Source organism: Antechinus flavipes, chromosome 1 (assembly GCF_016432865.1).
Source record: "Antechinus flavipes isolate AdamAnt ecotype Samford, QLD, Australia chromosome 1, AdamAnt_v2, whole genome shotgun sequence".
In the NCBI taxonomy this organism is placed as follows: Eukaryota; Metazoa; Chordata; class Mammalia; order Dasyuromorphia; family Dasyuridae; genus Antechinus; species Antechinus flavipes.
In genome coordinates this window covers 341,928,144-341,945,373 of record NC_067398.1, presented here as the reverse complement: position 1 = coordinate 341,945,373, position 17,230 = coordinate 341,928,144, and the positions used below count along the sequence as shown (strand labels likewise).

At 36.6% G+C, this 17,230-nt stretch overlaps 1 protein-coding gene across 25 annotated transcripts in view; it reads right to left on the bottom strand.

The window, feature by feature from the left end:
• MAPK8IP3 (mitogen-activated protein kinase 8 interacting protein 3) overlaps positions 1-17,230 on the bottom strand; it is a 95,423-nt gene that overhangs the window by 30,979 nt on the left and 47,214 nt on the right. For 18 of the 25 annotated variants that reach the window (XM_051969429.1, XM_051969427.1, XM_051969431.1 and 15 more), the window contains 3 exons: positions 3,261-3,272; positions 2,149-2,166; positions 3-60 (listed from right to left, as the gene is read on the bottom strand). In XM_051969429.1, coding sequence (XP_051825389.1) covers positions 3-60; positions 2,149-2,166; positions 3,261-3,272 — 88 coding nt within the window. The remainder of the gene's footprint in view (positions 1-2; positions 61-2,148; positions 2,167-3,260; positions 3,273-17,230) is intronic. The other 7 variants (XM_051969430.1, XM_051969441.1, XM_051969443.1 and 4 more) reach the window with 2 other exon arrangements.

Genomic DNA, 17,230 nt, shown 5'->3' with positions numbered 1-17,230 from the left:
ACTTGGTCTCCAGGAGTTGTGAATTCTCCAGTAAGAGATTTCCTACTTCTTTGCCCATTCCTGTAACAAAAAGTAAGGAAATTTCAATCATGCTTAGTCATAACTACTTCATTAGAAAAAAAAGAGTATTTACTTGTAAATCCCATTCCCAGGGGACAGCCACTGTTTGGCTGTTTTCAGAATGTCCTTCAAAGAAAGATTCAAATTTATCACTCACTGGTAAGGAAGGATACTTGGAGCAAACTTCAATAGAGAAACAGTAACTAGGATTTCTTCCTCCTGGGTATCCTTTTGAAGCCTCCGCCTCCCCTCTCTTCACCCCCCCTGCCCCCCCCTCCCCCCGGGAACTGTTTTAGGGACTAGATATTGTGGCTCTGTAGAGCTAACGACTCAATTTTTTGAATATTCCTTCCACAGATTTTCCTAGGGACTCAGAATTTGAATCTCTAATAAGGGCTATGTATACTAGAACCCCTGAAGAATGAGTAATCCCTTTTAGTCATGTCCTCCATTGATCCTCTGATCAGAAAGCTTAAACGTCTGAAAAGAGGTTCCAACTTTAAAATTATAACTGAAAGAATTCAAATAAAATACTAAGTACTGAGGAAGGAGACCTTGAAGGGGAGGATGCCAAAGAGCACTGGGAAGTAAGGAAAAATTCCACTGGAGATGGGATCCTAGCTGAGTAGCATCCATCAGTTTGGATTAGAACAGAGACTGCTGGATGGGATCAAGTACTGAACTTGAATTAAATCTTTGCCTCTGCCCCAACCCCATGTTTCATAGGCATTATCCCATATAGAAGCTTTTTTAAAATTAAAATTTTTAATGAACAAGCACAAAAATGTCCCCAGTTCCCCAAGAGTATGGAAGTTGGTGCTATGATAACAAGAGAATAGAGAGGACAACACAGCACTTAACAAAGAACCCTTCCCCAGGAGATGGGATGGACAAGGGATGGCCAATGCAGCTCTCCAGACTGGCTAGAAGCAGCCCAAGCTATGAGGGAAAAAAATGAAGAAAAAGTGCTACTGAATTTCAACAGATTGCCTTGACACTGCAGAGTGTGTGCTCACCTCACCCCCAGACCAGAGGAAAAGGGGAAGACACAATCCTACAACAGTGCAGGGACTATAGCCTTTTAGACAAGAGTCTAATAAAAGAAGGGGATGGCAGGAAGGGAGGAGGGTGAGATCTCTCCTGCACAGTCCCCAGAAAAAGGAGGGGACTAGAGGTGGGACTGCTTGTGGTTTTCTCCACCAACTAGTATGAAAGACTCTTGAGCTCTTCAGGACCAGAGACTAAAACAAGACTGTGGGTTCCTAATCCTGGAAGCATTTGATGGCAGCACAAAATAAATGTACTAAAATCAATTCTCTAGGAAATAGTGGAATAGACAAATCCAGACTGTATAGGAAAAAGAAAAAACACCTTGTTTCAGCCTCAGTCCTTCTAGTCACTTCCCTCCACTTCTCCAACCCCATCCAAAACAGGGGGGGAAAAATACGAATTTAAAAAATGCTTTATATTTGAGAGTCCCTGGTGTCTCCATTCTGACCTCCTCTGCCATAGAAGTAATGGCATTGCCTCTGTCTTTTCAAAACAAAGAGCAGGCCCCAGCCCTCAGTATCCAAAAGTACTGAGTGAGTGTTTATAAGAACAGGGCATTTTCCTGAGTTAGTGAAGGTTCAGAGAACTTTAGATCAGGTCTCCTCTTAGCAGGAGACTTGAAATGCCCTGTCCCATCCAGCCTCACAGAAAGATAAATGAACAGTTTGGTACAGAGTCTTCAGGAGATATGAAGGAGAGTCAGGGTGGGGAGCCTACAGAGACTGCCTCAGCCATTATGAAAATAAGGCAAAGGGGAGAGATAGTCTGGAGAAGAGGCTGCTCTGGATAGCCTGTTCTAGGCCTGCCCAGGAGAAAAACAACACAGAGCAGACATGCACATGGGGAAAGAACCCCATGCCAAAGACGTGGAGCCCAGGCTGCAGACTATCTCCCCAAAGGCCCCACCACCACCACTACTACACCGTTTCCATGCAAAACCCAAACAACAAAACCCAATGGAGCATGACAAGATGTTGGGTGAAGAGGAAAAGCCAGAAACTGGAAAAAACATACACTTAAATATGGCCTTTGCCTTACCAAAAAAATCATCCCGCACTATGAGAGCCGTCCCAATCCCAAAGGAAGAAGTTGGGGTAATGGGGAGGAAGAAAGGGAAAGAAAGGAAGGAAGAAAAAAAAGCAGCCATTAAACATCCATCTTAAATAGAAAACTGAGCAGTGAGTCACAATGCTCATGAGTTACTTCATTTTGGAAAAGGATCATAGAGGAGGGGATGGGAAGGAGAGGAGAAAAACAGGATGGAGGAGGGGAGTGTTAGATCCTTTTGTCTGATATGTCAAGGTGCTGATTTTTGAGATTTAGCAAGAATTTAAGACATTTATTCCCTTCTTCACAATACCAAAGACTACTAGGCACATGTGAAACAGGGAAAGGTCAGAGGGTGAATTAGACATGAAATTAATGGGTTATAGTATATCAAAATTTCCAGGCTGCTTAGGCCATTTTTAGATAAAGAAATAATTCTGAACCAGGGAGAGATGTACATGCAAAAGGTGAGTTTAGTTGTTAATATTCTTTAGCTACAGAGTTTGGAAGCCCAGAATTTTCTTTGGAGGAAGGCAAGGAGATGGCATCTTCCTGCTAACAAAGCAAAGAATGATTTGCACTAGAGCAGAAAAGCAGGGAAGAAGGACTCCCAAAAAGTCGGGTTAAGTAACCATATTGTAGGAAACCACAGGCAGGGCCTATGATCCTCCTAAAGCCTGACTACTTTTATTACCGTTTGCCTTCTGAGAGAGTTCCCTAATCTAAATTGAGTGAGGAGTTCAGGAAATTGAGTGAACTTTCAAATTTTTTTGCTGTTTAATGTATATAAATAAGATATATCCTATTATCAACAGATTATTAGTCTAAATGGGGAACTTCTCTCTTAAAAGGAGAGATAATTAGCACAGTAGATCAGGTTAAACCTAAGGAATATCACCAATGGCCTGGGAGAGCAAACCAAGGAAGCTTACTAAGCTATTGAAGGTGAACAAAAAGCAAGGAGGTGGGACGAAGGCCCCAACAGGTGTTTGGAAACAGCAGGGGAGTATCACATGTGTATACCATATCATTCCATCTAAATTCAACAAGTGGGAAAAAGGAACCCAAAATAAACAAGGACACTGAACAAGAGAGATACACACCTGAGAACTCCCCTATGGGCCATGTCCAGCGAAGCACAGAGAGACAAGGGGAAAAGGAAGTGACAAAAAGGTCAATCGGTGACTGAAACCAACAAAATAAAAAGTTTTTGTTAAAGAAAAATTAACAATGACTCAGCCATTTCAATGGTAAAGGGAATTAAGAATAAGGAAAAAGACTGTCTAGTCTATCTTGGTGACAGAAGACTACCCAGGGGCAGAAATACAAAGGTAAAGTCCTCACAGGGAAATCAAGAGCTAAATAGTGACCCAGAAGCAAGGTTTTCAAATACCACCAGAGGAACTGAAATGCTCAGTTTCTCACTCCACTTTATTTTGCCCAAGAAGGCCTTCTCCCACTTCTTTCTGGTTTCATCCAACCATATATGAAGGGTACTACAAGCTGGTTTTGTGGACAACTAAATCTGTTCTCTCAGTGACCTGTGCCAAGTGCTGGGAGGCACTCATGGAGTACTGTCATACTTTTAGGGTCTTCTGAAAGGCTGAGAAGCAGCTTAATGCAGTGGAAAGAGCACTGGAGGGTCCAAAGGCTACCTCTGCCACCTCTCTGATCTGAGGGAAATCCCTTCATCTTTCTGGGCCTCAGTTTCCTTATATGTAAAATGAGGCTGGAATAGATGATTGCTAGCTAATGCATTTTCAAACTCCACATCTATCATCTTTATTAGGATGAAAAATCAGTAACTTACCAATAATATCTGTTAGTCCACTTCTTCATTTTGAAATACAAAGAATTCAAGAAATAGAAGAGAAATTCCTACCTCACACTCGCTAACATTCCTCCCCCAGGTCTAAGCAAAGGAAGAGAGGGAAAGCAATAGTTGAGGGATATGGAGATAAGGGTAGTATGTGATATAAGCACTAATCTGGGAGGGGGAATAAGAAATCTAGAATTTTAGGACTGGAAAGAATCTTAAGAGATTGACCCAATATCCAATGTAATGCTAAAAAAATGGCTATATGGGAGAGAGGAGTTTGGAGTTACTGCTTACATTTTTCTTTGTACAATTAGGCTCAAAAGAAATGAAAAAATATAATTTAAGATCTCTTGGCATCTTCCCACAATGAAGAGGGAAAGATTGCTTCTATGGGAAGTTTTGATTAATACAGAAACCTTAAAATGAAGTCTTAGGTGATCAGTGATCTCTCTCCCACTGGAATGCACCATCCTTTGGTTTTGCCTGCTCAATTCCAATTCTTTCTTTAAAGCCAGGATTAAATTAGTTTTTCCATGAAGCATTATCAATTCCTTCAGTCACAAGTGATTTTGACTTTTCCTGAGCTCCCACAATACTTTGTATGTGTCCTTATTATCTCACTTAGCAATGTATCAGATAAGATTTACTTTGGAGGAATGTCAATATATTCTAAATGACAGGCAAATGACAGTCAAGAGGCTAGAAAAAGCAATATATGCATGTCTAAGAAACTCAAAGGTCAGGAATCTTTTATTTTTGCTTTATTAAGGAATACATAAAAATGTTTCAGCAGTATCTGATTGCCTTGGTTTTTGTTCATTCTCTTTAATTCCCAGAATCTATTCTCTTCCATCCCCTGTGATATTCAGGTTGCTCTGGGAGAGCAATTTTGAAGTCTTTCATTATTTTATCTAGCTAGCCCTAGAGTAAAGGAGGAATCATCATATCCAGGTTTGGTGTGTATTATGAAGAGATAATTGCTGAAGAATATAGTGCCCATAGCAGATACCACTCTATGCCAATTTCAAATAACAATAGAATGAAATTTTGTGTCAAAATGACAGATTGAAGGTAGAGCCATTATACAGCCTGCCTTAAAAAACTGACTCTTCACAAAGGTTTTCCCCAACTCTAATCATGTGAATACTCTAAGTACTTATGCACTCAATTGGTACTATATTATATTGTATACTGACTGACAGAACACTTTGCACAAGTTCTTAATCCTTTCATGTGGATATTTTTATCTTCCACACAAGATGTAAGCCCATAAGAAGTAGAAGTCATGTCTTCTCTTTCTTTTTTCTCTCCCCATAGCACCTGTGGAGAGCAGGCAACTAAAAATGTCATGAATAACATGGACTGCTTGGGTGACTAGGTTAGTGTTTCATTTCTTCATCATTAAAGGAATACATGAAAGTCAAAGTACCTAAAAAAACTTCCTTATTTTTGTCAAAAATACAATTATCCTTCCAATATCTCAGGTTTATAATCTTAGCGTTATCCTAGACTACAAACTCCTTATACCATATCTAATCAGTTACCAACTGCCTCCATAGCATCTCTCAAATTCAAGTCCATCTTTCTACTCACATAGCTTCCACTACAATTCAGGCCTTCACCACATCTCACAACAGTCTCCTAATTGTTCTCCTTATCTCAAATCTTTCAACATTCCAGTCCATTTTAGACACTGTTATCAGTGTAATTTTCCTTAAATACAGATCTGACTACATAATTCCCCAATTCATGCAATCCTATGACCTCTCTGATCAAACATAATGTCTTTTTGTTTAGCTTTTAAAGCATCATACAACCTGATCCCAAGGTCTTGGCGACCTTGTCACCCATGCTCAAGAGTATATTTCCTCCATCTTCCCACAATGTCTATCTTGTATATATTTATTTTTATATGTAATTGCTGTCTCTCACTAGAATGTAAGTTCATTGTCGGAGAAGGCTATTTCATTTGTTGTGCTTGAATACCTATAGACTATAAAAGATACTTAATAAATACCTGTTAATTGATTGTTTCCAGATATTACAAAATCTATAGAGATACACATTCCACTTCTATAGTCTATATTCTAAGACTATAGTCTAAAGGCCTATAGTCTAAAGATCTCATGTAATGGAATCACTGTTGGACACGATTCTCTCCTAGTCACAAGGGTTTTTCTCATGAAGGCAAAGGTTTAATTAAGCCTTTTATCTACTGACTCAGATTTCTAGTAGCTTCTGGCCAGACAAGCTTGTCTTTCTGGTCACCTAAGGGCATTAAAAAATCCTAGCTATGCAGAATCTAGCATATGGCCTTTAGCCTTAAAGGAGGCCATATGAAGCACTGCCCTACTGAGTAGGCATATTACTTAAGGAGGCAAGGGAGAACTCAATCTGTGTGAGCTAAGTGCTATTTACTCTTTTTTGATCATCTATGTTATAGCTAAATAATCTTCCTTTTGTTAACAGTTGTTAACTGGTTAACTACCAGTGTGTGTGTGTGTGTGTGTGTGTGTGTGTGTGTGTGTGTGTGTGTTTCATCCCAATGATGAACCTAAACTGTACTCTTACAGAAACCCTCTTCTTACTTCTATTTCACAGAATGCTTCTCTTCCTTTCAGATGCAGCTCAGGCACCATATTTTATATACAGTCTTTCTTGTTCCTCCCACCAACTAGCATCTCCTTTCATACCATTATATGTTTAACTTTAGTATTTTTTTCTATTTAAATTGTATATATTTATTTTTATATGTAATTGCTGTCTCTCACTAGAATGTAAGTTCATTGTCGGAGAGGGCTATTTCATTTGTTGTGCTTGAATACTCTATAAAAGATACTTAATAAATACCTGTTAATTGATTGTTTCCAGATATTACGAACTCTATAGAGACACACATTCCACTTCTATAGTCTATATTCTAAGACTATAGTCTAAAGGCCTATAGTCTAAAGATCTCATATTAAAGGATTAGTGTACTATGTACTGAGGCCTTTTAATTTAGTCAGCAACCAATCAAATCAAATAAGCACTTACTTTATGATAGGTAGTGTGTTAAAAACTAGGGATACAAAGAAAGACCAAAAAACCAAACTAACACACCACCACTAACAACAAAAAAGTCTCTACTCTCAAGGAGTTCCAGTTTATTGAAACAGGAAAATATGGTTCAAAAGCGTGAGATAAACAAAGTAATTTCAAATGATGTGATCAGGGAGGTCATGGATTTAGAAAATTTCCAAAAGAGAGAGATTCCCTCAAGGATATTTGGTGCTAGATACATCCTGTTGCTAGCAGATGTTTCCTGTCAGCTAAAACAAGCTGATCACCACCAAGTCCCTTTGATGGATGGTGGAAAAAGGAAGAGGGATCCTCTTCAGCAGTGACATTCCACAGCCATGCACTATTTCATGGGAGAGAACTGAATTGAAAGCTGAAGCTTATCACTAGCTTAGGTATTTTAGCCAGTTGGGAGATATTCCAGTTTCTGATGATCAGGTGTTAATTAAGTCTTGAATATAAATTTTTATGACCAACAATTCTGTCTCCTGGATGGTGTAATTCAGTGTGGTAAAATTTACTTAAGAGAATATATCTTGTATTGACTTTTCTGGATCTTGTCTAGAGGCTGCTTGTAACTTAGGTACACAAGGTACATGGCATGGGAAGAGAGAGAGTAATGTTTATGTCTAAGCTCTATTAGATATCCGAGAAGGCCATTGCATATTAAATCTTGAATAGAGTTCTTAAATTCTTCCTTGAATTGGTTCGTGAGGGCATCTTACCTTACCATCCTGAAGATGCTAATACATTCTACCATTGCACCTTGCTTCTTCTGTACTTGACCAATTTGCTGGTGAAGTCCTGTGCTATGCTAGGGCTTCAAAAATTTACTAAAGCTTTGACATCTGCCAGCATGACCTGTATGTAATAATGAATATTATCTTCCAGATAACCTTTGATATTAAGACCCTCACCTCTTATTTGGTCAATGGCAAAACTTCAATTGTAACTGTATTTGGACAAGAAATTGGTCAAGACTGCTGAGACAATTCCTTGAGGAAGCTCATTCATGTAAGGTAAGAGAAGACACTTAGAGTACATTGAGGTCAATGGGGATGCTCCTTCACTGGCACAACCCTGGCCTCCAACAAGTCAGTCATTTCTAGTTATAGTTATTCCAGAAGCACAGCAAACAAGCTCACAGAGCCTGAGAGATCAGGGAAGGAGAATTTTATTGGAATAAAGCAAACCAGTTGTCACAGGGACAGTATAAGCTTGTTAAAGACTATGTATTTCAGAACCTTAAAATAAAGGTTTAAAAAGATCAATCCTGAGGCCTTATGAGGACAGAATAGGAACAAGAACAGAGAAAAAGACAAAGGTAAGCCAAGTAAAGCTCAAGAAAGCGGCAGGCAAGAGTTTTTGGAAATTTTTGAAATATACCTACCTATAAACTACTAGTGACTCTTAGCCTCTGCTCTCAATGTACCATTTAGACACAGCCCAATATTTTCTAGTGCTTTGGGCTACCATGGGCTTGACCATGGGATGGTCAAGATTTAATGCCAAATCCATATTTACCTATGAAAGGGGATTCACTTAGGGGTTACACGTTTTTCCAGAACCTCATCAGCAGGACATTTCACTTAATCCGAAAAGCCTAATGTTACTTGTAGGTTTGAAGGTAAACCTAGCATTTTCTGTTTCAGTCCATTTATAAAAATTAAAAATTCTAAGGAAGACTGATTCCAGCACTGATCCCTGAGGATTTAATCTCCAGGTTTATATCTATCTACTTTCCCCTCCCCTTACTTCCTGTCTCTGTAACAGAGACAGCACGGCTTAGTAGAGAGAGAACTAGTATCAAAGCCAGGAATGCCTCAGATCTCATTTTTGATACATGCTAATATAGGTATCTGACACATGCTGCCTGTGTGGCCCTGGAAAAGTCATATAACTTTGGTAGTTTTGATAACTAAAAATTATACACAGAAGGTATCTACCTGAAATAGTAGAAAATGTTTCCTCACTGGATAGCTTCCTATCATGCTTATCCTTCCCTATCCCTATGAAAATTCCCTACAATCCTAGGGTGACTCAATTATTTTAAAAGTCTGAATTAATCTTATGAAAAGTCATTTTAAAAATAATTAAATTTTTTAAAAAGATGTATGAAAAATAATGGAAATCCTATCCACAAGTTATTCTCATTTATATTTCATTGAAATAAGGCTGCTTTTCTCACAATAGTTATGTTAGCTGAAATATTCAGTAACATCACTTGTTTTTTTAGATTTTGATAACTTCAAATAAAGTAGCACTCACTGTTTACGGTTCCCAGGGCCTTTTCTTTTTTATTTTTTTTTCCTATGTTTTATAGATATGAATTCAAGATTGATCATATAACAAAACAAAGAAAAGGAGACAGTAATTAAAACACAAGGAATAAACAAAACATGTCATTTCAGGGAATTTGCCAAAAGAAATCCTTCTCCTGCATCAAAGTACTATTCAGCTTATTTTAGGTTTAAGGAAGTGTTATTAGAATAAAGTGAAGCGGCAACCAGTACCTTAGAGAGGATACTCTCCATATTGTGGATGGCTCTGATAACAAGAGGAAAGAGGATAAGAACAACACAAGAAACGTAGAAAAGGACAAAAGGGCTCCATCATGAGTCAAGACAAGTCAGAGAAATAGATACATTGCAGTTTGGTTTTGTAGTTTTGTTAACTTAATCGTATAAAATGGTAGGAAGACAAAAGACTAAAGTTCAGGTAAAGTGCTTAATAATAATATCTAAAAATTATATCCAATGAGCAATAAAATTGTAATCAAGCAATACTACTGCTAGGTCTGTATCTCAAAGAGATCATTAAAAAGGGGAAAGAACCTACACATATAAAAATATTCATAGCAACTCTTTTTGTGATGGTATTTAATTGGAAATCGAGGAATACCTGTTAATTGGGGAATGGCTAGACAAGTTTTGGTATATAAATATAATACAATGCCATTGTGCAATAAGAAATGACAAGCAGGTGGATTTCAGAAAACCTGGAAAGATTTACACAAATACTCAGACAGACCTGGAGAACATTGTACAAAGTAACAACAACATTGTGCGATGATTAACTATGACAGACTTTGCTCTTCTCAGCAATACAGTGATTCCAAGACAATTTCAAAAGGCTCATGATGGAAAATATTATCCACATCCAGACAAAGAACTACTGAGTCAGAATGCAGAAAAAAGTATACTATTTTCGCTCTTCCCCATCCCACCCTTTCTCGTGGTTTTTCCTATTGTTCTGATGTTTCTTTTACAATTTGACTAATACGGAAATATGTTTAACATGATTTTTATTTGTCTTACCTATATCAAATTGCTTGCTATCTTGTGAGGAGGGAGGAAAGTAAAGGAGGGAGAAAAATTTGAAATTCAAATTCTTATAAATGTGAATGTTGAAAACTATCTTTACATGTAATTGGAAAAAAATAAAATACTATTAAGTGAGGGAATAAAAGAACTAGTAAAAGGGATGGGTTCAGAGCAACCTGGAAAAAATTTATGTGGACTGACACAGAGTGGAATGAGCAAAGTCAAGAGAACAATTGTTCAATAATAACATTATAAATAAGAACAACTTTGAATTTAAAAATAATAATATTATCCAAAAAAATTAACTTAATTAGAACAATACTCCAAGATTTTTTCAATCTGGGTTTTTTCTTTATTGACAAAGTCATTAAGCTTTAGTAGAAGTTTTTGTAAATTTCTGCATCCAAATAATCACTTCAAATCAATTATGATAAGTTGTCTTCCAACTTGGCTAGGTAGATCCTTTTACAATAGATATACAGTCTGCCATTGTGCCTCAACTCAAAAGCCTTTCTGGCAGTGTACAGAGCTAGAGCTCATAGTACTCTAGTATCCCTTTAGCAAACTCAGGGTCAACAAAATGATATACTGAGTCCAGTAAATACTTTAATAAAATATCTTTAGTTGGAAGTAGTCTAAGACATCATTATTATCTTGTTCCTAAAATTAGACCAATTTTTTCATGAAGCCTAATTGCTATGACCTCAGATGACAAATCTCCTAACAAAAATAGGTTCTGTAATTTGTTATGTTTCATGAATGAAAAGAAATGTATAAAGCAATTAAATACTGAGAGGGAAATCTGAAATGACATAAATATAATTTAATATTAAATAGGATCTTTACATATAAATTGTTCATAATAAAATGTTTTTGTTCACTTGTTAACATTTGTTTTATTTTTTTCTGATTATACATGTATATTAATTTTTCAACATACATTTCTTTATGAATCATGTTGGTAGAGAAAAATCAGAACAAAAGGGGAAAATCACATAAGAAGAAAATGAAATGAACATGGCAGATGGTATTTTCTATCCAAATTTTATTGGAACTGCCTTGGATTATTGAACTGTTGAGAAGAACCAAGTCTCATGGCACAATTTGCTGTTACTGTATACAATGTATTGCTGGTTCTGTTTGTTTCTCTCCATATCAGTTCATGTAAATCTTTCTAGGCCTTTCTAAAACCAGCTTGCTCATTATTTTTTTTTTTTTTTTTTTTCTTCTTTTCTTTTTTTTTTTTTTTTTTAATTTTTTTATTTAATAATTACATTATATTTACACTCATTTCTGTTCCGATTTTTTTTTCCCCTCCCTCCCTCCACCCCCTCCCCTAGATGGCAAGCAGTCCTTTATATGTTGGATATGTTGCAGTATATCCTAGATACAATATATGTTTGCAGAACCGAACAGTTCTCTTGTTGCGTAGGGAGAATTGGATTCAGAAGGTATAAATAATCCAGGAAGAGAAACAAAAATGCAGATAGTTCACATTCGTTTCCCAGTGTTCTTTCTTTGGGTGTAACTGCTTTTGTCCGTCATTTATCAATTGAAACTCAGGTCTCTTTGTCAAAGAAATCCACTTCCATCAAAATATGTCCTCATACAATATCGTTGTCGAAGTGTATAATGATCTCCTGGTTCTGCTCATTTCACTTAGCAACAGTTCATGTAGGTCTCTCCAAGCCTCTCTGTATTCATCCTGCTGGTCATTTCTTACAGAACAATAATATTCCATAACATTCATATACCACAATTTACCCAGCCATTCTCCAATTGATGGGCATCCATTCATTTTCCAGTTTCTAGCCACTACAAACAGGGCTGCTACAAACATTTTGGCACATACAGGTCCCTTTCCCTTCTTTAGTATTTCTTTGGGATATAAGCCCAATAGAAACACTGCTGGATCAAAGGATATGCACATTTTGATAATTTTTTGGGCATAATTCCAGATAGCTCTCCAGAATGGTTGGATTCGTTCATAACTCCACCAACAATGCATTAGTGTCCCAGTTTTCCCGCATCCCCTCCAACATTCATCATTATTTTTTCCTGTCATCTTAGCCAATCTGACAGGTGTGTAGTGGTATCTCAGAGTTGTCTTAATTTGCATTTCTCTGATCAATAATGATTTGGAACACTCTTTCATATGAGTGGTAATAGTTTCAATCTCATCCTCTGAAAATTGTCTGTTCATATCCTTTGACCATTTATCAATTGGAGAATGGCTTGATTTCTTATAAATTTGAGTCAGTTCTCTATATATTTTGGAAATGAGGCCTTTATCAGAACCTTTAACTGTGAAAATGTTTTCCCAGTTTGTTGCTTCCCTTCTAATCTTGTTTGCATTAGTTTTATTTGTACAAAGGCTTTTTAATTTGATGTAATCGAAATTTTCTATTCTGTGGTCAGTAATGGTCTCTAGTTCATCTTTGGTCACAAATTTCTTTCTCCTCCACAAGTCTGAGAGATAAACTATTCTATGTTCCTCTAATTTATTTATAGTCTCGTTCTTTATGCCTAGGTCATAGACCCATTTTGATCTTATCTTGGTATATGGTGTTAAGTGTGGGTCCATGCCTAATTTCTGCCATACTAATTTCCAATTATCCCAGCAGTTTTTATCAAATAATGAATTCTTTTCCCAGAAGTTAGGGGCTTTGGTTTGTCAAACACTAGATTGCTATAGTTGACTATTCTGTCTTGTGAGCCTAGCCTTTTCCACTGATCCACTAATCTATTTCTTAGCCAATACCAAATGGTTTTGGTGACTGCTGCTTTATAATATAATTTTAGATCAGGTACAGCTAGGCCACCTTCATTTGATTTTTTTTTCATTAATTCCCTTGAGATTCTCGACTTTTTATTGTTCCATATGAATTTTGTTGTTATTTTTTCTAGATCAATAAAATATTTTCTTGGAAGTCTGATTGGTATAGCACTAAATAAATAGATTAGTTTAGGGAGTATTGTCATCTTTATTATGTTCGCTCGGCCGATCCAAGAGCACTTAATATTTTTCCAATTATTTAAGTCTGACTTTATTTGTGTGGAGACTTTTTTATAATTTTGCTCATATAATTCCTGACTTTCCTTTGGTAGATAGATTCCCAAATATTTTATGGTATCAACAGTTATTCTGAATGGAATTTCTCTTTGTATCTCTTGCTGTTGGGTTTTGTTGGTGATGTATAAAAATGCTGAGGATTTATGGGGATTTATTTTGTAGCCAGCTACTTTGCTAAAATTATGAATTATTTCCAATAGCTTTTTGGTAGAATCTCTGGGGTTCTCTAGGTATACCATCATATCATCTGCAAAGAGTGATAGTTTGGTTTCCTCATTGCCTACTCTAATTCCTTTTATATCTTTCTCGACTCTTATTGCCGAGGCTAGTGTTTCTAATACGATATTAAATAATAATGGTGATAGTGGGCAACCTTGCTTCACTCCAGATCTTACTGGGAAAGGTTCCAGTTTTTCCCCATTGCATATGATGCTTACTGATGGTTTTAAATATATGCTCCTGACTATTTTAAGGAAAAGTCCATTTATTCCTATGCTCTCAAGTGTTTTTATTAGGAATGGATGTTGGATTTTATCAAATGCTTTTTCTGCATCTATTGAGATGATCATGTGGTTTTTGTTTGTTTGGTTATTGATATAGTCAATTATGTTAATAGTTTTCCTAATATTGAACCAGCCCTGCATTCCTGGTATAAATCCTACTTGGTCATAGTGTATTATCCTGGTGACAATTTTCTGTAATCTTTTTGCTAATATTTTATTTAAGATTTTAGCATCAATATTCATTAGGGAGATTGGTCTATAATTTTCTTTCTCTGTTTTCAGCCTACCTGGTTTAGGTATCAGTACCATATCTGTGTCATAAAAGGAGTTTGGTAGGACTCCTTCAATCCCTATTTTTTCAAATAGTTTATATAACATTGGAGTTAATTGTTCTTTAAATGTTTGGTAGAATTCACATGTAAATCCATCTGGTCCTGGGGATTTTTTCTTAGGGAGTTGATTGATAGTTTGTTCTATTTCTTTTTCTGAGATGGGACTGTTTAGGATATTTACTTCTTCCTCTGTTAGTTTGGGCAAGCTGTATTTTTGGAGGTATTTTTCTATTTCATTTAAGTTGTCGAATTTATTGGCATAAAGTTGGGCAAAGTAACTCCTAATTATTGCTCTAATTTCCTCTTCGTTAGTGGTGAGTTCTCCCTTTTCATTTTTAAGACTAACAATTTGATTTTCCTCTTTCCTTTTTTTAATCAGATTTACTAAGGGTTTGTCTATTTTGTTGGTTTTTTCATAGAACCAACTCTTAGTTTTATTAATCAATTCAATAGTTTTTTTACTTTCAATTTTATTGATCTCACCTTTTACTTTTAGAATTTCAAGTTTAGTGTTTGACTGGGGGTTTTTAATTTGTTCCTTTTCTAGCATTTTTAATTGCAAACCCAATTCATTGACCTTCTCTTTCTCTATTTTATACAAATAGGCCTCTAGAGATATGAAATTTCCCCTTATTACCGCTTTGGCTGCATCCCATACATTTTGGTATGATGTCTCATTATTATCGTTTTCTTGGGTGAAGTTATTAATTATGTCTATGATTTGCTGTTTTACCCAATCATTCTTTAGTATGAGATTATTTAGTTTCCAATTATTTTTTGGTCTACTTCCCCCTGCTTTTTTGTTGAATGTAATTTTCATTGCATCGTGGTCTGAAAAGGATGCATTTACTATTTCTGCCTTACTACATTTGAGTTTGAGGTTTTTATGTCCTAATATATGGTCAATTTTTGTATAGGTTCCATGAACTGCTGAAAAGAAAGTGTATTCCTTTCTGTCTCCATTACATTTTCTCCAGAGATCTATCATATCTAGCTTTTCTAGTATTCTGTTTACCTCTTTGATTTCTTTCTTATTTATTTTCTGGTTTGATTTATCTAATTCTGAGAGTGCAAGGTTAAGATCTCCCACTATTATAGTTTTACTGTCTATTTCTTCTTGCAGCTCTCTTAGTTTCTCTTTTAAGAATTTAGATGCTACCCCACTTGGTGCATATATGTTTAATATAGATAGTGCTTCATTATCCATGCTACCCTTTAGCAAGATATAGTGTCCTTCCTTATCTCTTTTAATTAGGTCAATTTTTGCTTTAGCTTGATCTGAGATCAGGATGGCTACCCCTGCTTTTTTGACTTCACCTGAAGCATAGTAGATTTTGCTCCAACCTTTTACCTTTAACCTGCATGTATCTCCCCGCTTCAGGTGTGTTTCCTGTAAACAACATATTGTAGGATTCTGGCTTTTAATCCATTCTGCTAACCGCTTCCTCTTTATGGGGGAGTTTACCCCGTTCACGTTTATGGTTAGAATGACCAATTCTGTATTACTTGCCATCTTGTTAACCCCGGTTTATGCTTTCCTCCCTTCTTTCCCCTTTCCCCCCCTTCCAAGTATTAAGCTTGTGAGCACCCCTTGCTTCTCACAGCCCTCCCTTTTTAGTGTCCCTCCCCCCGCCTTAGAGTTCCTCCCCCTATCTTACCCCTTTCCCTCCCAGTTCCCGTATTCCCTTCCGCTTAGCTTATTCCTTCCCTTTCCACTTTTCCCTTCTCACTTTTCAATGAGATGGGAGAAGTTTCACCATAGATTGAATATGTCTTAAGATTTTTCACTTAAAGCCAATTCTGAAGGCAGTAAGATACCCACTATATTCATCCCCCTCCATTCTTTCTCTCAGATATAATAGGTTTCCTATGCCTCTTCATGAGATGTACTACCCCCACTTTACCCTTTTTCTGGTACAATGTCCTTTCCACATCAATTTCTAGAACAAGGTATACATGTATTCTTTATACATCTATATAGTCAAAATATAGTTCCCAAGATTAATCTTTACCTTTTTAGATTTCTCTTGAGTTCTATATTTGTAGATCAAACTTTTTGTTAAGTTCTGGTTTTTTCATCAGAAATAGATGAAATTCGCTTACTTCGTTGAATGTCCATCTTCTTCCCTGGAAAAAGATGCTCATTCTCGCTGGGTAAGTTATTTTTGGTTGCATACCAAGTTCCTTAGCCTTTCGGAATATCATATTCCAGGCCCTTCGATCTTTTAATGTGGATGCTGCCAGATCCTGGGTGATCCTTATTGTGGCTCCTTGATACTTGAATTGGGTTTTTCTAGCCGCTTGCAATATTTTTTCTTTCACCTGAGGGTTCTGGCATTTGGCCACTATATTCCTTGGTGTTTTGATTTTAGGATCCCTTTCAGTGGGTGATCGATGAATCCTTTCAATGTTTATTTTTTCCTCTGTTCCTATGACTTCTGGGCAGTTCTCTTTGATGATTTCCTGGAAGACAGTGTCCAGGCTTTTTTTTTCATCATGTTTTTCTGGGAGTCCAATGATTCTCAGATTGTCTCTCCTGGATCTGTTTTCCAGGTCTGTTGTCTTCCCCAGAAGGTATTTCACATTTTTCTCCATTGTTTGATTTTTTTGGATTTGCTTGACTGATTCTTCTTGTCTCCTCGAGTCATTCAATTCCACTTGTTCAATTCTGATTTTCAGTGAAGTATTCTCTTCACTCACTTTTTTAAAATCTTTCTCTAATTGTCCAATTGAGTTCTTTTGTTCTGTGGAATTTTTTTCCATTTCGCCAATTTTGTTTTTTAGAGAGCTGTTTTCTGTTTCCAGTTCACTAATCCTATTTTTCAAGGATTTTACTTCTTTATCCACTCTCTCTTTAACTTTCTCCAGACTCTTTTCCCATTTTTCTTCTAGCTCCCTTGTGAGAGCCTTTTTAATCACTTCTATGAGGTTCATCTGTGCTGAGGAACAGATGATTTCCTCCT